Raw genomic sequence first — 22,424 nt, 5'->3', positions numbered from 1 at the left:
GGCGAACGGTCTCTAATTAATGAATACTCGACAAAGCTGCCGTAATTAATGACGTTAACGCTGTCGGTGAATGCTATCGAAACTGGCACGAAATTCTTTTTCTAGATGCAAAACCATGAGTGCATCTTGCGGAGTACCTTGGCACACATCTTTCCTCTCTAATGTTTATTTTGGCTTGAATTCAAAAGTGATTTGAGTCACTAAATGCAAGTTTTACGTGGAGATTGTTTACTGAACAAATACATAAATATAAAAATAGACCTTGCGACTTAGGAGATTTCTAATTTGGATATTTACTGCTGACAAGGAAGATGTGTTAGAGAATTTGTGAATATTGCAAGAACATTTTCGCTTAGATTAAATATTATGAAAGACTGTACTGTATAACGAATTTAATTTACTCAGTGTATAAATAATTCATTTTATGGTGGTTTTAATACTTACAATTGAACAATTTAATGTAGTTGCCTAGATTACGTGTTTCTTTATTTTAAACACACACGTAATTTAAGATTTATATGTACTTAAAACAAAGAACATTCAGAAGAAAACGTTATATTGAAATATATTAAATCGACAATCTTAAAATTCCTCATTCAGGTGTTTTAAACATGTGCATATGGATTAAGAATGTTATTCACCATTTTCATTCATACAGGTATCAAATTACTTTTTCATCCCAGCAAACTTAATCTCCTGTATATTAGTTCATTGCGATACACCATGCTTGACATGCTTTAGACAACAGTAAAACCATTATACTTATGCTAACTCAGCGTTATATTAGAATTCCCTCGCGTATGATAATCCACTCATTATTAAATTTCACATTGCTTATCGTTAATGTAATCTTCAGATATGCAATTTACATCTTTATATAGATGTTAATATCCTCTGTTTGTACTGCATCGTAATAACCTTTTTGTTACGTTACAGTTTTATATACACATATCTATAGACATTTATTATTTCTCATTCTCATATCTAAAGTAAATTAACCTTTACAGATTTCGAAAATGACCGAATGCTAAGAATCGCAAATCCTTGTGTCGAAACTAAATCTTCGATACAAGTCTTTCGCCTGAAACTAATATTTCGCTGCTAGGGAATTGTTCGGCATCGTCCTTCATCCCTAGTATCGTCGGTTTTTATTTGGATCCAGCACGTTCAGCATAATCCACGCGCCCATAGGTCTTCTGCGAGAATCAAAGATTAATATTGCCCCGGTATCAGTGCTCTCTCGCATGTTTCACTTCACACATGCTTTCCCGCGCAAGTAGGATTTGCATATAGATTAGGGCGTCCGCGGGACACGGGAAATAGAAACGTGGCGCGGCTATCAATGCGAGCCATTCAACGATTTTGGCTCGATTTCAAGCGAGCGCGAGGACGAACGTATTTCGCACACTCGTATTTCCTTCTGTCCCAACCTATCGCGTGACAACAGAGAGGTTTCGACCTCGTGGAACGCTCGTACCCTCGTGTGAAACCTGTGCCATCCACGAAGTGCCCGAGCAATCGTCACGCTACCGAGAGAGGGTGATTTTTCATGCGAAAACAAATGGAAAATGTGGAATACAATTTGATCGTGGACACTCCGGTGATGGTCGGTTTACAAGTATTATTTACAGCTGTTGGTAGTGTGCTAGGTGTTTCATAAGCGAGATAATTTGCACATGACTTCTCGATATTAGAATAATTATGTTAATATAGGAGGTTATGCTACTAGATTATTTCTTATTTTTTTATTTATTGGGTATAGATACTTGAGAAATGATACGTTGACCTCGTTTGTATCGATTTCAATTTACATGTACATAAAAATAATTTAGATTTCAGAGTACTAGTTATGAGCAATTGTTTTGGAATATCGTCTTCGTAATTGTAAATTTGTATACTCTTCAATTATATACATTTTGGAATAAAATAAAAAAAAATTGTTCTAAATTAATGAAAATTACAACCACGAGTATTCTACTCATTGATTACATATTGTATTTAAAAATTATATATTAACTTAAAAATTTTCAATTTATTATAGTTTCATAGTAATAAATGTACTTTTCAAGCACAAATGGTATTAATTAATTCATGTATTCACGAATGTCCAAAAATTAATTTCTTTCCATAATTTTCGAGAAATTAAATTAAATTTCATCAAAGCTCTGTGCTTCCACCAATCTATTGTTCAAATTGAATAGGATTTAATTTATAATTTGTTTTCACAATTTTAGGAGGAATGAAATGAAATTCAAATAACAAAACCTCTTGTTGTCTAATCGAATATTATTTAATTGATCCGTGTAGAGGTATGGAAGAAATAATTCCTTCCATGTTTTTAACAATAAAATTCAATTCATGCAACATACAACAGCTTTGGAGGTTCAACTACTTATTTTATTGCTCTTCATAATTTACGAAAAATGAAATAAAAATGCAGTAGAAAATAGCTCTGGAGATTCAACTATTAACTGAGGTAGAAACACTTAAAAAAAATTTCTTTTTATAACTTTTGAAGAGTAGAATAAAATTGGAACGAAAGACTGATACGCCTCTATACATTTTATCGTTAACATAAAACAATTCATTCCTGTTCGGTAATTGATTAAAGTGCCAAAGAAGACAATATTACTATTGACTTTTGATTTATTTCTGCTCGAAGACTAGCATCCCTTCGAATTTTGCCACGATTGCTGGGACACCGTGTGCATGATAGGAACATCTCTTCCTGGCTAACCCGCCAATACTGCAAGAATTCGAACTGCCGTATCCGCATCAGTCACACGCTTCAGACACTGGCACCGTTCCAACGAATTATCCCGACACTTTGCAGCGTACCGACCCCCCGCGACATGCCGTATCATGTGTCAATGCAGCAAGGAGTTGTCGCCACTTTTCTACCGTTTCTTCTTCCGCTTTCGAGTCAACTGACGTGACTTTTCTCTCGTTACGGGGATTGTAAAGGGCCAGGGAAGCCCGCCGAACGTGACGGCTGAAACTCGATAGCGCGAAGAGCCAGTTCCTGGTATTACCACATTCGAGAGTTAGCCAGTTTTGTTTCCCTTTTGTATAGTTTACACAGCGAAACCAGTACAACAGTTTCGCCATTAGATAATTCTCTGGTCTCGTTGTAACCGCGGATATTTGTACAGGGCTCGCGAAAGAACGATATCCGTGACCTCAGATGTGAATCGTTTCGATGTTTAGACGTAACAGGAGATTGCGAAAGCCCAAGAACGTTGCGGGACTCCGTTACGTGAATTCTATTTTATTTCCAGATAATTATATAATGGAATTATATCTTGAATATCGGTACGTGCATGGATGAATTAATATTCAATTTGAACCATAAGTATGTTTGTACTTTCAGAGTTCTTCTTTATTCCATGAATTTTAGTTTATTATATGGAAGTCGTAAAATGATATTATTGCTTAGATATCTGTACTTGTATTAATTAATTAATATATAGTCCAACCAATAAATGACTGAATATGCACAGTTATTTCATTTTCATCTCCAAACGTTATAATAGGTACGTATGAATTATTAACGAAAATTGAAAACTGGTAATTAATACAACATCTTATATAATAACAAAAAAATGTTTCTTCATTAAAACATTTCTTCATTTCTACCATCTCTTATAATTTTGATCGTGCATTATGTTATGTTAATATAGAGTTATATCTGAATGAAAATTTATTTATGTTAAAAGACTCTTGATGAATCTCTTTTTATTCGAAATTTCTTCATGTACATAAAATTTAATTTGATTGTAACTGTATGTTAATGTAACACCGCATTTGAAGGAAACCATAATAGATGATCGAAATGGCACATGGTAATGAACCCTCTTAATGAAGAAACATCACTGGAAGCCAAGCCATTAATTAACTCGAGCATCATTGTTCCCAAGCACGTTTATTACCAAGATCCTATATGAGTATTTTGAAGTAATTGAAAATTGAAAATAGGATTGCAATTTTATACAGCTTATAGAATTATGAAAAACTTTAGAAAACATTACTTTATTTGAACAATCCTTATAAAAATACAAAGTCTACAATTTCTAATGCTGTCTCAATATCTGAAAATACAGGGTGTACTGAAAAGAACAATATTCCAGAATAAATTGTGATGTTGTCGGTTTGCAAAACATAATAAATAATCGGTCGTAAAACGAATTGCTTCAACAAAAGAATATCTGTAGTAAACAATGGTTTCCTGCAATATTTTATTATCGACTCCTCGACCAAGAGATTCATGACTAATTAAGACTACGAAGAACAATAAAGATGTTCAAGTGGAATCGAAACTTCTCAACATCTTTGAAGACTCTTGGAAACCCGTCTGGTTTCGAATACTATACGAAGCGATCCAAAAGTTTAGAGTCTTGAGTGTTTCCTATCTTTTCAAGACAGAGATTCGAACGCCCATTACCACTCGTGCCAAACTTTCAAAGCACGTTCAGTTCATTGAAGCGAAGACAAATTTCCATTGTTTATCCATCACTACTATAACACAGTTGTCCTTATATTTATTTAAATGTTTGGTATATTTGAAACATTTATTGAAGTGTAATTTCTTATACGATGTTAGGCCGATTTAACGTTTACGTTAAATACAAAATTTGATAGTATTTAACATTCTATAGCACTGATAAATTATTAAGTTTTGTATTTAAATCTTGCAAAAACTTTGGATACCAAAGTAAAATGAAATTCATGTTGAAAGTCGGATTACTTTTTCGAGCCTGACTTGATACTTTTGGCGATTTGTATAATTGAAGCTAGCGATGGACTACCCCTAAGAATTAGTTGAATTCAGTCGTATAATTGAGGCAGTTTGCAGAAGTTTGCGGTTTGGAACGTGTCCAGATAGGAGTTAGAAACTTGGAGCACCAAGGCCACGATTCAACCACAAATTCGTACGTCCTGAGCAAATAGCTTGTTTCGAACGATAGAAGGACCTATGTGTCGCAATCAAGGGAGCGGTTTGATGAAACGTGTCATCACCAATGTTTGCTTCTTGAGAGCTACGAAATTTCGAGGACTCGTTCCATACCGACTGCGCTGAAGATGACAGTTATTAAATATATTGAAACTTACAAATGATAGAAATTAAATTTCTGCTGGCTTCCTAATCAAGTTAAATAAATTATTTTAAACATTTCCATTTATAAATACCTAATTATCGTTCATAAATAAGCCATATTTCTTCATCTTCAGGCCACACATAAATATATAATTAAAATTATAAACTGAATGGTAAGCTTACTATTTTCAACGTTACTAAATTTCAAATTAAGCATTTGTGAATATTTTATTCTGGATAGCATGTTTTAATTCGCAATTTTTTGTTCTTTGTTGCAGGCGCTCCTGCAAGCGCACGACGTAGCTGGACACGAAGTTTACGGCGAAGAAGCCACTAGGGTAACGCCACCGCCTCTTCTTCCTTATCTGAACGGTGGTGACGATCTCGAGGGACAGAATGGTGATCTGGACCTCGAAAACGTAACGCGCGTAAGACTTGTCCAGTTCCAGAAAAACACCGATGAGCCAATGGTAAGATAATCGCAATAATGCCTCATTTATTAAAAAGGGCAATTAAGTATGCCAACCACTTACTTGTAATCATCTTTAGAATTACCAATATACAATTTGTTTAATTTCCACTGTACCCTTAATTTTATATAATGTATTTAATTATTTACAATATCATTTCATTTAATAATTTTTATTCCGTTGAACTTATAATTACATCATAATTTAAATAGAACTTTTATTTAATTGAATTGTAATAAAAGTTGGCGAACAAAAGTTATATAGTTCCAAAAAGAACAATATCGATTACGTCTATGAGAAAAAGTCTGGTATTTTTATAGTACACATTCCATGTATGCATTGTGCAAAAATCACAAGACCACATTCAAACACACCACACATATGTATACACATATGAAGAAAACAATTTCACTGTTTACATAACGAACAAATATTCTCATCCGCTCGTTCTTTTATATTATTCAAATAAACTTTTATGGAACTCCACTATGAATGCTATTTCACCACATACATATATCATAACGTGAGGTTTTATCTGGACCTGAACATTTTTCGAAAATTGTTGAATACGTAACTTTCAGACCGACATGATTTTACATGTTGAGCTGAGCAAGTTTCGTCGAAAAAAAACATTGTAGGTCGACAAATAGTTTTGAACTAATAATTGCAAAAATTTCAAGTGTTTCTTTAAATTATTTTATTGAACACAACAAAGGATTATGTAGGATTGAGTAAAAAAATAGTTTTAAAATTCCTTTGTAGAATTCTGTAGAAACATTAAGAGGAATTTTCTCAGCTAATATCAAATAAAAGTAACCTACTGTTTTATTCTCATACACATTGAAAAGGAAACCTGTGAAAGCAATTTGTTTATTATATTAGCCTTTTCACTGGCACATAGCCACGTTATATTGCGTCAAAAACCATGTAGACTTTGATTAAAAAACTTCCCTACGCCTCCAATATGTTTCACGGTATCATTACAGGGGTAAAACTTTCTAGGGTAGTTCTACCCCTTAAACTCGAATTTCCGCAGATAAGAAAATATGTGTTGTTTATTTTCTGGCTGATGTGCAAACTCACAGAGTTTTAGAAAAATTGATGTCAGGTATTTTGTCGATGTTCCTTATTAAAAGACGTGACTTCTCGGCGAAGAAATTATTGAGTTTACTACTTCAAATAACTTCATTTGTATAATGCTCCTTGAAGTTTCAGTAACGTTTATTCCTTCACTTTTCCAACAGAAGTTTATTTCTGTGTGTGCCTCCCTCTCGTGTTTTCCACGAGCAAAGAATATCCCACTGAATGATATAAAAATTCATAATGTAGCAAGAAATTGTTTGTCTGTTTACAGGGAATCACTTTAAAAATGAACGCAGATGGAAAGTGCGTGGTGGCACGAATTATGCACGGTGGCATGATACATAGACAAGCGACTCTTCACGTTGGTGACGAGATTAGAGAAATTAACGGGATATCAGTGGCCAATCAATCTATCAATGCCTTGCAAAAAATACTCGTGAGTATAGTTAATGATAGATGACGAACAGAGTGGTCACAAACTCGAAACAATTAAGCATAGATTCCTTTTTGGTTTCTTCCGTTTTATTAATATTTTATGTTTTATGTTGCATGACTGAATTCTGTATAATCCATTTTGCTCAATCACTGTTAGAACATCAAGATCTAAACGCTAAGTTTGTGTATTTATATAAACACTGTCACACAAAATAACTAAGGGCAAGTCGCGAAAGAAATCTTTGAGACAACCTAATATATAAAAAATGTGAAATACAATTTGTTGATAGGAGCATTAGGTTTTGAGAAAATCGATTTTATGAGACACAAGTGTATGTCTGCTTATTACTTGGTACTTCCACTTGTACGTAAAAAGCTTTACGTCGTTAAGAAATACGATTTCTGTTGCAGCGTGAAGCACGAGGATCAGTCACCTTCAAAATCGTGCCATCTTACAGGAGCGCGCCACCACCCTGTGAGGTACAAGTAAGCCCTAAACCCCAAACCCAATCCCAGAACCTCACTACAGTAACTAAAGTCACAACCGCGACAGTGTCAACGAGCACCAGCTCGGACGCTGCTGCAAGTAAGTCCGGGAAATCAGTGAAAACCTCTTCGGCTACGACGAGCAAGGAGAAGAGTAAGTCTAAGCCTTCGAAAAACAAAAGTGCCGCCTCTTCAACCGAGAGTACGCCCAGACGGCGGCTTAACCCGTTGTCGGCTCTCAGATCGCGGAAATCTTAAACGATAGGCTCTGATAGGTCACTGATAGGTCTTCATAGCTTTACTGACGCCCGTTTAAGTAGATATTAACATTGTTTTGTTGTTGGGTAGGCTTCAGCGTTCTTCTTCTTACCTTTGGAAGGTTAGAAATCATTTCTAGTGGTATTACGTTGCGTGGCACGTATACCAGTTTCAAAGATTAGTTAGTTTATGTGTTGAATATACAGTTGCGATTTTTGTAACGACAATAATCCTTATTGTTTGTTCTAAAGTGGGGGCTGTTGATATTTTCTTCTTGGAAGCTCTTTGACTGGTTTGGCAAACTTATTGATCAATTACTAGGAATAGTTGTAATACTGTTATAGAATAGAAGATGAAGTTTGAGGGTAATTGTATTTGAGACAAATTAAGTTGGCGGTCATGCAAGAAAATTCTATGACTCGAAAATATTTAATGAATCTAAAGAGTGCGGTATGGTCATTTTCATTTTACTATTGCAATTGTTTCTCGAACTATGGAGGGTGCAAAAAAGGTGGAGGAGTTGTTTACTGCCGATGGTAATATGTAATTTTTTAAATTAATTATTTCCAGATTTTAGTGTCATCTTAACTTTTGTTAAGGCTTAGAAAACATTTTTATTCAATATATCTTGCTGGAAAATGTTATATATTCTTCTTTAATCATTTACAAAATGTTTCCAAAAAATTTAGTCACAGTAGTTCTTTATTTAGAATGTGGAAAAAACTGAATTCATTTCCACGAGTCATAGCCATTCGCATAATCTCTACAAATTATGATCCCAGAAATTCAAGTTGTATTGAATTTCAACTCGAACAACCTTCTTGTATCTTCATTAATTTCAGAAACAATTGCATATGTATACTTAAAATAAATATACTGTAACGTTTTCGTAATAGCTGTAAATGAAAAATACAACATTGATAATCTAAATACTGATCAGTATAGGACATGGTTTTTACATTATATTCTGTTACACAAAATTCTGTCACTTAAAATCCTGATCTAAAAGAAAATTTAATTATTTGTCCATTATCTCGTTTAATATATTTTGTTCCAACATTAAAGATTTATTGGAGAGTATTTACTAAGGGTTTTAGATAGGTGACCTAGTGCCAATGTACTTTTATTACTTTGAATATTCTGCATGCTTTCAAAGCAGCATATTGGATTTCTTGCCGCAATTCGGTTCTAGGATATATATAAAATTTCGTGCAGTATCTAGATTAGTAAGAAAAAAGTGATACTACATGAAAATATAACTCGAAAATGTAAACAAAATTTGTGTGCATTCTTTCGTTCTCGGGAAAAATTATTTTAATTACTTGAAAGTATTTACCTACTTAAAAAAAAGTCTGTAGTTTAATCTTTCGTTTCCATTTAAATGGGACATTTTATACATTTTTTATTTAATTTCTGTCAAACAATTGTGTATTTCTTTTAAATTTTAGTACATATTTCTATTATTTCTCAATCTGTATTAATTTTTTTCTTGCCATTGAATCTTGTACATAGTGCTTGCGTAGTCGAGTTGTATGAAAACCTACTTTTGATTTTATTTTTTACGAGATACATAGGATAACAATGTACAATTTATCAACAATGATATTAGCGTTGTTAGATCTAACAGAACGCACTGTGATCTACAAATCTGCTGAGATGCGAGCTATATACTCATCTCGTTCGCTTTAAAATTTCGAAAGCATGTAGTATAAGTTAATAATAACGTTAAGAAAAAAATAGAGTGACCTCGAAATATTCTTCAGGCTTTTACTTACTACAAAAATGTATTGCCATAAGACATTTCTTTAAGAATTAATATTTTTCCTATCTTCAAGAGCGTGGACATTATTTGGATGATCCCTTGTAGATGCTTTTCTTTTCAATAACCAGACACGGTCTAACCAACCATATGGTAATATATTCATAGTCTCACAAACATATTTATCTCTATAATCTTTAAAACTCGCCAATTTTCTGAAACTTAATTATTTCTGTCTAGTTCTTGGTGTTCTACAATGATACTATACAATATACCCTAAACTTAGATAGAAAACTAAATTTTAAGCAAATTACACGAAAATGCTTCCTCGGAAAGTCACCGTTCCAAAAGACTAATTTCTCTAAAATGTTAGCCTAATTAGATCCTTACGTGATGCTCCACGTACATACACTTTCCAAGACCTTCGGAGTGATCTAGTCGTCTTTTAATAAAGATCAAGAATGAAGTTTCGGTCGGTGATTAGGTCGCAGACGTTGGTAGATACGCTCGATTTCTCACGTGTAAACGATTCTCTAGGAACTTCTATCGCTTTCTATGCATCTACTCTTTTATTTGGGCGGTCGAGAGCGATTCGAACGTAATTGGATTGGAACTTAGGTAGTTGTGCTAATAGTTCTATGAAGTACACATAGTTTCACGCCAAGTTCTACGGTAGGTTTAGCGTAGAAGACGATTCGTACGGTAGCTTAGCGTGTACTTTGTGCGCTAGGATTCTTGATGTTTTGATTCAACGTGGAATATACCCGAGGTGTTGCGGCGTATAACGTAGTTAAGCAATTAGGTAGTTCTTCGACGTGTCGATAGTTGAACTTGTAAGCACCAACTCCAAAGACCCCAATTCAAGATCCAAGTTTCAATTGTAAATTCTATCCCTGTTATCGTTCCAAGCTTCAACTGGATCGTTATTGGACTGTACGTTTGGGATTGCTGTTCGCTTGTACAGGTGCCATCGACTAAAATATTATGTAAGGTTTCAGTAATAGGTGCTATTGTTAATGGAATTGCTGTGCTTTCGTATTTTGTATTTATCAAAAATATATATATATATATCATAATATTATAATATAATTGTACTTTATAATATATGTTATAATATTTATATATATTTTATACAAATATGTAATTTATTAACAACGTAATATTAACCAGTTCCATTTATTTATCCATTTAGTATATTTGCTGGTCCCTGTGTTTGTGATAATTTCTAGTTAGCAAACTTTGTAAGACTGCTTTATCAATTCTATATTTTAACAACAAGTAGCTACACTTTTTACTCATCGTCAGTCAGGTGCAGTCAATGTCATGTACAGTCTCATCGTTAGAGTAATGGCAGTAGAGTGAAAATATAAAGGAGACTGAGTGTCAATTAAGAATTTTTAGTTGAAACGTTTGATTTTGGCACTCAAACCCTTTTCAGAAATTTCTCTAAAAGTTTCTATAGAGATGAACTCATATTAGCATAATTGAACGATGCCAGAATCGCCAAAATCGATATTGTATTTAGGTTGTCTCTTTCCCACGACATTGCCCATGAAATGCTTTGGGAATTGACCATTAGACTATATAGATTAAAAGTAGTAAATGTAACTTAATCCCTAGAATTGAGGATACTTGGTCACGGAATAAAGTTGCCTAACTTGCATTGCACGGCAATCGCGCAGAATGTTTATTAATGGCGTGGATATAAAAATACAATTGACGATACAAATGATTTTTCGTGGCCCGCATATATTGGTCGTGTAGTCTTAGAAGAACTCTGTGTTACAATTTTGTAAGGTATTTCGATAGAATGCTGTCTGTTAGACTACATTGTATGAATTGTCTATAGAACTCTACGTTAATAGAAAACTATTAGACACAGATGACAGAAGGGATTGTTGGAACTCGGAAAATAATATGAATTCTTTGTCTATAATTTGTCCTTGCATTGTACTCATACTTTCCGCCCATTGAGGAAAGTTAACACTTGACTCCAAAAAAGTTATGTAATTGAAATAAAAGGTACGTTCAGAAGTCTTCAGCCTGTACTACGTACTACAGATTACGTTATCGAGATTTGGTTTTAATTCTCTCACTAACGTGTGTTTTCATACTATCCACCAAGAAACTTGCTAGGAAATACACTGAAAATCGCTACAACTTTTCACCATCCTCTATTATGAAGCTGATTTCTGTCTATGAAAGTCTGATGAAAGTCTTGTAGGCAAAACATAATTAGCCTATAGATTCTATCAATAATTTAGAGGATTAGAATCCCTTTCTAAACCTCATTTCCGTCCAGATGTCTGTGTAGCGACTTGAAACAGCCAATAACTTGGCGTCAGAATACAAAAAAAAAGTAATTATTCTGCAACAATTTCCACAATTGTTCGTTGCATCGTTCTTTGATTTGAACTATTCTGCGCGAGAGAACACTAATCCAGACGAGCAGGTTTGTTTTCCAGAATTGTCGTTTCAGCGGTAACAATTTCGTTATTACGTGGCAATTTGTACCAATTGACGTACCTATTGGAAATTACTTGTTGACTGAACCTCATTGTTCCATCGGTATCGAATCCCCGTGGCTTCTGGTACCCCCTAATTATCCCAAAACGCGAAACGAGGGAACGGATGTGCTCCATGAATCGATAAGCATTACAAAACGATGGAATTGTATCGAATTTCGATTTACTGGAAATTGAATTGCTGAAAGAAACGAAACTGGGTCAACGCAGATAGTTTAAGCGAGAAATCCTTTAATTTTGATATCTTGGAAGATGAAAGTTCCACGGTTTCCTCAAGACAATGCTCAAAGGATGAAGCACCAATTTGTAAGCATTAGTGTAACCTTGTTGTGCGTTTTCGTTTACAATTGTAATTGTGTGCAGTATTGGTTCCTTACAATAACAATACTAATTCACATACTAATAAGAGAGCAAAAGTAACACAACACTTGAAGGAGGTTGTAATTGTCACAGTTGAAATTCAAGAATTTTTTTCTCTATTTGAATCCCAAACAAAATGGAATTTTACAGTATAAATATTAAACTTCATATATAAATTACTGTGTTATGATATATTTAAAAATGGCCAATAATTTGTTTGGTATGATTCAAATGAGACGTTCTCAAATTATATCTTAACCAAAAAATCTATATATTAAGTTCATTTCCTGAACTGTACAATTATTCTTTGTTTCGGATGAAAATATGTATATAAATCTTCTAAAAATTTTTTATTAAATGTTGGCTATGACAATTGCGTGTACCCCCTTCAAGTTGTCACATGACTATTTAAGCTTGCATCTTTTTAAATCCAAGTTTTCCCAAATGTGTACTCACTCAGGATTGTTTAACGCGGAATTATCGTTGAAGTGTTGTACAGACTATACAATATATATTCGAATTCTATAATAAATAATACAAACATCTATTGGAATGTTAATTAGCAAGATATGACAGTCTCGAATTAAGAAACTATTAAAGTTTAAGTCGATAGTTCGCTTGGTTCGCAAAGTAAATTTTATTCGACGATGAAGTATCAAATACTGGCAGCGCCATAAATTCAGCAAAGAATAGACAGAGCGCGGAGCAAGATGCAGACTTCTGAAATTAAGCCAGCCACGATTTATTCGTGCCACTTCTACCTTACAAATGACTCTTTCAATTACTCGCTAACGAACTCCAAAGTGCGCATAGTTAATCGAATGCGATGCCTCGTCCCCATGATAAATGACGCGTACAGTAGGAAAGGACCAAGCTTTCGTTTAGTAAAATCAGTCTGTATTCTGAAGCTAATCAGATGTTCAATTAAGCGTAGCCAATAGAAGAAGGTTTTCACGCGTTTCCCGACACACACACACACACACACACACACACACACACACACACACACACACACACACACAGCGCCAGATACACAAACGTATAAACGTATAAATCACGAATATATTACACTGACACGTAACAAATTTTTTATTATAAATACAAGTAAATTCTGGAACCCAACTCACAAACTAATTTACTGCTTCGTGGACCGAGAAGAGAAATGTTAATTTATGAAACATGGAATTTTTTTTAATTATAGAATACTTATGAAGAATTTTTTGTGTCGCACTTGGATTTCCTTCTCTGTGTTCGAACAGTCACTCATATAAAAATCAAGATTATTCATTTTTCAGCTTAATATAGATGTTATTTCACAGTATCCTATATATAGTTGTGTTAAGCCGCGTTCCCACACGTGCTGAGCACCGCGTAGAACTTTCGGAGGCGCGGTGGCCATTTTAGGCCCTGATCGCATTTCCACACGTGTAACGTGCGACACAGTACACTCTTGTTTATTTGAGGAAGGTCGTTCTTAATATGAAATTTGTTTAAAAAAGATAAATTTGTCTACGAAAAATTTGTATTTTTACTCGTGTCAAAATTTACAATGCTGAGGCCCTATAGGATGCTACGATTCTTTGATTTAACTTCAGTATTATTTTAACAATTCTCATTCATTTATTAATTTAGTTACTTTTACCAGTGTATTTGTAATGACTGTAAGGAATATATTTCGAAAATATTACAAATTTGTGTTTATATACGTTACAGAATAATTACACCTATGGTGTATATTTAATGAATCAACATACTCTACAGTATTGTGTAACTGCATATAATGTAGCAAGCATGTAAATGTGATTAATGTAGAAAAGTTTAAACTAAACTTGGACTATTTTGAAACTGAACATACATTTCTAAGATTAGAAACGTGGACTGGTGATACTTACACAACAACAATTTGCCACAACAGTAATCTTCTCATTTTCCTATTAAAAGTGACCACTTCCAAGTGCTTCGAGTTTGTTCTGCGTTGCACGTTTAACGAGTAGAAACGCGGCTTTACGCGAACTCTCACCACGAAAGATTTCATTTCCACGATTATAGCAATTTACTTTTTCATACGACTCTCATTCGTGACGATTGCCTAGGTGGAAAGTGAACAAGTTTTCTGTCACGAATTTGCCCATATTGTTTTCGAACGACGCCTTCTGCGAGATTGCAAAATCTGCAGAAATTTGCGACAAATTGAACACAAATTTCACTCATACTTTAATTTGCAATTTTTGTTTCATAACGACATTCGTTCCTGTTTATGAATAAAAAAAAAATGTATATAATCCGGTACATTCTATGAATATTTTGCAAATTTGAAACGCACATCGTAAACAAAGAAACACGATTAATACTATCCCCTCTTCCACTTCACGTATACGTGTGTGTATATATATGTATATACATTTACATAGAATATGTTCGTTGTTTAATGTGTTTATCTCGAGTAGCATGGGAAAAGATGATTTTGTGATAAAATGTGAGCGAGGGAATTGATAAATGAATTTAATTGAAATTTTGTGAAAACATAATGCCGGTGCTGGGCAAATAGTTAATTAATCGCAGCGTAATGTGATATTAACATTGGAATAAACCGAATGAATGTTAAAGATGTGAAAGTATGAGAATTACATTTGCTAAAACAATGGTTGTGTTGAACTGTACATTCTTTTTATCGTCTAAGTGCCCAATACATAGAAAATTATGGAATTTCTAATTTACTGAGAATTTGGTGAAACGTAATGTTTATATCACAGAATCATTTTCGAAAAATTATTTTGTATCGTGTTTATCAAGTTTCGTTTGCTTCGTACTCGAATAAATACCCCCTGCACATTTGCAAATAATGAAAGTACATGACAGATATTATTGCGAAAATTATTCCACACAGACGATTACTTCAAGCAGTTCCCAGCATCGCGTAACACTCATTTGAGCTTGGAAACTGTTCCATACAATATTGCTCACCTTAACGCCTTCCACTCTTTTTGTTAAATTACTTTTTAGATTTACAGCATTTATTCATAATATCGAGAACAAATTTATACAAAATTTTAGCCATTTGTTATGAATTATTTTGAAAGCATTGACAGTCGACGATTTTAGTGGAATATTAAAAATGTTCATCTGAGAAGCGGTTGATAGTACATTGTTTCGACAATTATTTACTATCAAAAGTTTTAATTGTTTCTACTTTAATGATACGCATTGAATGCGATTTAGAAACTTTAACGAGCAAACATATTAAATTTATTTAATTTATTATACTAAAAGTAACAGAATAGTAAAAAAACAAGAATTTCTCACTACTAGACAGTATCTCTCATCCATATATTTAATAATAATATTTGCAAAGAGTAAATCAAATTCCTTTACTGGTTTATCGTATTCAAAATAACAGAATATTTAAAAAACAATAATGTTGTTTCCTTCTACCATCATTTACAATTTTGAAAAATTCGAATGCTGAAATTCTGTACGAATCAAGCTCCCGATACTATAAATAGATGCGATTTTGAAGAACTCCAAGTACCATGTTGTCAACCGATATTTCATTTAATGTAAATCAGTACTATCACCAAAATGTGACCTGACTCGTAGTACAATCGACCTGGGTGTGATTCTCCATTTAAAATTATGTCAAAACTGTAAAATTAAATTTTTCAATACGAGGCATCGTTTTCAAGAAAAATGACTTTGAAAAAGAGATATTTGTCAAAAATAAAAAATATTAACATGATTATTATTTAGTTACTTTTATGATCTCTTTTTCAATAATGAAAAATAACGATCTTTAAAGTCACTTTTCCGAAAGAAAAAGATTAAGAAAAAAACGATGATTCGCTAGAAAATTTGTAGAATGCAGATTCGACTTTCTTTCTCGTGAAGAATCACTTTCATCCAGAGATGGACAGAATTGCTACCTACATCAATATTTCCGTATTATGAATGGACTCCATCTCATTGATTATTATGAATTTAACTATGAAACGAAATATTTCACAACAAACAATTTGAAATTGACCTATCACCAACATATTCAACTAATAAAATTTCGTTCATCTCTGCATTCACCCCCCCCCCCCAATTTTTGGTTTCACAAACCAAATTATGTTGCGTTATTGACAAACACGTATGAAATTCGACCCCCATACACGTATACGTAAAACGACAGCATAATAACACGAACACAGACACAGGTAGACCCGCACGTTTTAGTTCGTACCTGAATTTTAATCAGCCGTGAATTCACGATTCACGCGAAATCGCGGCATATGTTGTCACGTCGTGACAGGGGACAGTAAATACGAGCCCGTAATAGCGTTTTCGACATCGACGTGAGTTCTGAATCACCGGCTGACGAGTTCCGAAGTTTGCGACTTGTCTCGTTCCAACGAATGTCGCGTGCAGCGCAGCGAAACAACGAAGCGTGGCAGATCCGCTGCCAGCAGGATAATTAAGCGCAATTGCCGTGTCTGTAACACGTGAGATTAACAAAAACAGACAAAAAGAAGGCGGAGTCGAGTAGTCGAGCGGTGTAACAAAACGCTTTGATCGGCGCTTTCGAGTCCACGGCGCGTTTGCATGTTTCTCTATTTTCCCTCCCGACCCTTTTTCATATTTCTATTAATCTATTTCTATCAGAATGTATCAAGTGCCCCATTTCACTTGAACACCCGATATGTCTCCCTTCCCGCCGATGATGACACAATGCTTTCGAACTTGCGACAAAGACGATATTTAAAACTTTTCAATGCCAAGATTGATGATCTCGAAGTTCGAGATTTTTAATCTCGTAGACGATTTTAATGAATACGATTTAGCTAATGTGTCTGTCGATTACTTAGGTTAGGTGATTATAATATCGACAGAAAAAAGGACCTGCTATAAGTGTTTACATCAACACAAGTAGACCTAATGATCAATAAACAAACACATTAGTAAAGTTATATTCAACAGCATGTGGGCCTCATGCATTTTCAAAATCGATTTCCTGATACACAAAGTCTCACACTACAAAATCGTACTGTATATTTCCAATCTACTTTTTTTATGAGAAATCACCTTTTAATTGTTAATGCCACATTTTATAGAACCTCAGAAACATTGAAAAGTTTTAAAATCACTGATCTTGAAGTCTACATCGAGCTACGCACAGAGTGTCCTGCAAAATATGGAAATAATTATCAAGGAGTGATTCTACATGATAAAGTTGATAAAAATATGTGATGAAACTGATTGCGAAGGAATTAATTTCCACGTTGCGTGGGCTCCGGCTGTCATTCGGTACTTCTCTCACGTGTCTGACCACTGCTGCTCAATTCTACTGTGCGCTAGTATTCCAGTAGAAATCAGTAGATACATCCAGCTATGGTCAGACATATTAGCCAGATCGTATTCAATGATTAAATATCGATTTTCTCCGAAACGAATCCTATCGAGGGAAAAGTTTATTGCTCTATTTCGATTTCCTTTTTTTATAAACAAACACATTCTCCGATCAAGGATCCTACATTTTGCGGGCCGCGCTGCATTTTGACCCATGCAACACTATAACATTAAAAGGAGTTTGCGAACTACAGCAACATTTCTTCGACGTTCAACTCGTCTTAAACCTGAATACGTATAAAATGTACGTACCTGGTGTCAATAAACATTCACGCAACATACAATGCTTTCGTGGTCCCTACGTAGCTGCTTTTCTAGTCTACGAGTCAAGTTAAGTGGGACAACTTATGTATCTTCCTCTCATTCTGTTTTTTTTTCTTTTTAAGTACTCTTTATATTTCTCTTTCTGTCTGTCTATATCTATTACGATTTTATTATTTTCTCACCGTTGAGTTGGCCACCTTGTACTGATAGAGAAGTAATCTTGCGATCGAGTTACGTAAGGAATGCACCTTTCGTTACAACATGTGTTGGAATGTTGTTTGTTGTTTTTTGTCGTAAAGAAGCTTTTGTTACACCCCTCATTATACCCTCACCTGCATGAAGGACATCTTTGCAAACGTTGAAGCTTTCCTTTTTGAACCGACACACATATATATACCAGTTCTTTTACATTGTGGTTTTTGGTCAGCGCATATCGCGATCGATCGATCAGTCGGGACGGAACGGATAATTTCTGACCCTCTCGATAACGTTCATCTCCTGCACGACGCGATGCGTACTCGATTGATTTTTTGAGAAAGAAGTGGTCAGCTTACTGATGATGCACTTAGGCATGAATGTAAATAATGTAAAATTTAACTTCGATAAATAATTTTTCTGTTTCTTTTCCTAATTTAGTTGCATCAATCATTCGAATGGGTTGCCAATGATTCAGTAGATATTTTTGATAATGTGTTATGATTTTTGAGAAAGTTTAATTACTCTATACAAAGTTTAGAATTTGTTATACTTTTTTTTCGTTTGTTTGCCTATCAAAGTTCCCTAGTAAAAATTGTATTTCTAGAAATGAAAGTTTATTTGTTTGTTATAACCTTGAATTAAAAAAATTTGAACTCAACAAGAAGATATTTATCTTTTTTTTATTTACTCCAAAGTAGAAATTATCTTACAATATTTTAATGCAAACAAGCAATGTTTTCATAACATTTATTAACTTTAAACGAAGGAAGTATTTTACAGCTTTGCAAAGAAAGAATTGAATTGAATGTCCTAAGCACTGATTCGGATAATTTTATAAATATTCAGAATTTTATTTTCTTTCGCAAAACGGTCGAGCATCGCACGAGTGTCCCTATTTAATCCGAAACCATACGCATCTGGTCACGGTCATCACGCACCCTAAACGCGAACGAAATTCCAACGGTTCCAGCGACGAATGCCACCGAATTTTGCAAATATTTCTGAACATGCAGCTGAGGGTAGCGAAGTGCGACGAATCCTATAAACGTTCTTTGTTCGCACCGATTGTGTTTCGCGAGCCTATACGTTAATACGTTCTCAGGGAGTCCGACCAGTCGTTTTCATGTAGATGCAACAACGACGATCGCTGTAACAATTATTGTAATGTAAACGTTCTACTTCCCTCGTACCTGAAACACAAACGTTAATCACGCGATACGTGATCAAAAAGCTGTCAAGCAATCTTCAATGATCGTGACACTAGATTCTTAACCAATCGTCAGGCGTATTAGCATTCGATCCATTTTCTATTTTAATCTCAATTTGCACCAAAAAAGAAACGAAAAAAAAACAGGGAATGCTATACATTGTCAGTACGAATAATCTCTAAATTCTGATTTTTGAACATTTTTCTCGTTTATAAATTGGTTCGATACGAGAACATCAGGTGAAATTTATTTTTAACCAATTTTCAGTTCTTGCTTTTATTGTTGAAAAGTTAATGTAAGCAATGTGAAGAAACAGTGGCCAATTATTGTAGTCGAGATCAAAAATTGATGTTCATTATACTCCGTTTTATACCATTTCGAAATAATCAAATATTTATTATCCTTACGATTCTTAATTATACAAATTACAGGCTTGTAAATGATTACAAGTTGTTCTGTCTATGAAAGACCGAATACAACTCTTTTCGGGATTTACGAAAATAAATTTCCAGGCACGAAAACTGCAGAGAGAAAAATGTTATCTTAATTTATGTTTTTCGTATTTCGGAAACTCACTGGAATAATTTTTTGGGGCATGTATGCACACTTGAAAGAGCCTCGCTAATTAATAAACACAGCTATATACGTAATAGCAAATAATTTTTCATGTACATGTTAATAGAAATATGGAACACAGTAATTAGCCACCATGATGATTAAACAAAGTTAAAATGTAATGTTACGAAAAGTAATCGTGATTAAATCATATAAATGCATTTTGGAACCAGTAAACAAATTGTACAGTACCAGATTGAAATATATGTGCATTATAGAACACAATATCGTTAGAGAATAATCAAAGAATATAAATATTCGGGTCCCTAAAGTTTCGAAATAAATTCTTCTATTGACCTAGAGCAATTGTGATAAACTACTTCAACATTAGCCAAGTGTGATCATTAATTATTCTTCACTTTGACAAGACAATCTTCACTAGTATGTGTACTAGTAAGCTAGTACAACACTTCAACCTTTGAAAAGAAGGATGATTAAAAAAGGTTCAAAGTTAAAATTCTCACTAATAACACTTGATTAATAGTATATTGGTATACACTCGTTTTTATGATAACAAGGATATATATATATCATGGTTCATTATTGTAGTTTCATCCTTAAGAACTGAAAACAGGTCGAAAGCTGTCGTATCGAACCATTTCGTAAATCAGCATCGTTCGAAAAAATAATCAGAATTTTTGATTTACCGAGGTTCCCTGGCCAGACAGTTCAATTTGAATTCTGATTTCGTGGGTACAAGTGTGACGTTTACGTCCCGGTTTTCTACATAATTTTGTACTTGTACATAGCTTCTGCGCCGTACGACGTTCGATTCGACGGGCATCCATACACGTTTCGTCGCGCAACACGCATAAAAATCGCGGCCAAAAAATGAGACCGTGACTCCGCGAAAATTACCCACAATTCTCGTTACGTGTCTGTTTAGTGTTTAGTAAGGCGTGTTTAGATTTTGTAAGGCGTTGTAAATTATGTCAAAGAGAAGTATATATGAATGTTACACGAAATTTAAAAGTTTATCGATTATATATCTATAACTATATATAAGTAGAAGTGCTAATGTAACGGATTCTGGTATGCGCGATTAATCTCGCATTACTCGCGATGGTTCTATTACTGCTTCGGCGATAGCAAACGGAACGGCACAAAACAGGCATAAATCAACTTTAAAAACAATATTTAAAACCTGACAATTTCAAGCGAATAGAGCAACTGATGCAATAGATAACTTTGAGATTTGTTTTAAATTTAGGAGAGAAAAAAGAAAATATTTAACCAGCAGTTGAGGGAAGCTCGGATGGCTTTCCGAATAAATTCTACAATCCCTAGAAGTATTTCGTTCATTCCTGTTTTGTGCGACGCGTTAGTTACCAAGCCGCTTAGAACATCCAAGATCCCAGCGATCGACGTTTTTACAAACCGATACGATCCATGCATACTCGCTTGTTGAGATAAAGCTTAAGTTTCGCTCTAAGTCCCGGTAAACACGAGCCTCGACGGTGGACGCCACGGCCCTAATAGCGAAAACGTAAGTTACCCTGGTGTTCCCCACCGGTCGGACGTGTCTCTCATGTAAACGATAAGAAACGAATTGTACCACGTTGTATCTGGGAAGTGATATTTCTCTGTTACGTAGTGTTGCACGCGAAAGCTGAAACGACATCGGCGGAAACAAAACGTGCAACGGTATTATTGCGGCGGTGCATTGTACGAAGATATAATAAAGCACGAACTGCTGGAACATCATGATTCGTCCGCACATCACCTCCAACGTGAATTCTCTTCTCTCTGTTTGTCGTAGAACGTTAGCCGACAACCGCAATATGCATATATATATGAAGTTCGATTTCTCGTTTACGCACGTACATGTTCCCGACATTACGATTAATCATGTTGTCGTCCCTCTGCACCGATCAACGTCCGTGCGGTTTTTAGTTTACGGCAACCGTTACGCTATGCGACGCTATCCAGAGGAGAAGAGTTGGGAAGCTTTACTTCATACTTGGCAATAATTAGAGAAAGGGTGGGAACAAATCATCTCCAGAAATTAAAATTTTCATAAAACTGGAGGAAACTTGTTTTTACCCAGTGGGGTATGTTCTGGAATAGATGTAACCGAACTTGGGTAGGAGTTATATTTACACACAAATCTTTAATTGTTTTTTATATATAATATAATACCAGGTGCAGGCCATTATTTATTCTTTTTTAATACTTAGAAATTTATGTGCTTCGAATAATTCTTCTGATCTACAAGTAACCAAAAGTAGGAGATGACTTGTTTCTCCACCAACGTCTTCTTAATTCTTCCTATACAATACCAGG

At 34.4% G+C, this 22,424-nt stretch overlaps 1 protein-coding gene across 10 annotated transcripts in view; it reads left to right on the top strand.

The window, feature by feature from the left end:
• The window catches only part of LOC128873947 (peripheral plasma membrane protein CASK), a 245,848-nt gene that overhangs the window by 205,200 nt on the left and 18,224 nt on the right, over nt 1–22,424 (top strand). For 6 of the 10 annotated variants that reach the window (XM_054118005.1, XM_054118008.1, XM_054118007.1 and 3 more), the window contains 3 exons: nt 5,374–5,565; nt 6,920–7,084; nt 7,495–7,569. In XM_054118005.1, the coding sequence (XP_053973980.1) occupies nt 5,374–5,565; nt 6,920–7,084; nt 7,495–7,569 (432 nt within the window). The remainder of the gene's footprint in view (nt 1–5,373; nt 5,566–6,919; nt 7,085–7,494; nt 7,570–22,424) is intronic. The other 4 variants (XM_054118006.1, XM_054118009.1, XM_054118011.1 and 1 more) reach the window with 1 other exon arrangement.

This window comes from Hylaeus volcanicus, chromosome 3, assembly GCF_026283585.1.
Source record: "Hylaeus volcanicus isolate JK05 chromosome 3, UHH_iyHylVolc1.0_haploid, whole genome shotgun sequence".
Classification (NCBI taxonomy): Eukaryota; Metazoa; Arthropoda; class Insecta; order Hymenoptera; family Colletidae; genus Hylaeus; species Hylaeus volcanicus.
Note: the sequence above shows the minus strand (reverse complement) of the source record. Positions and strands in the feature narration are given on the sequence as shown.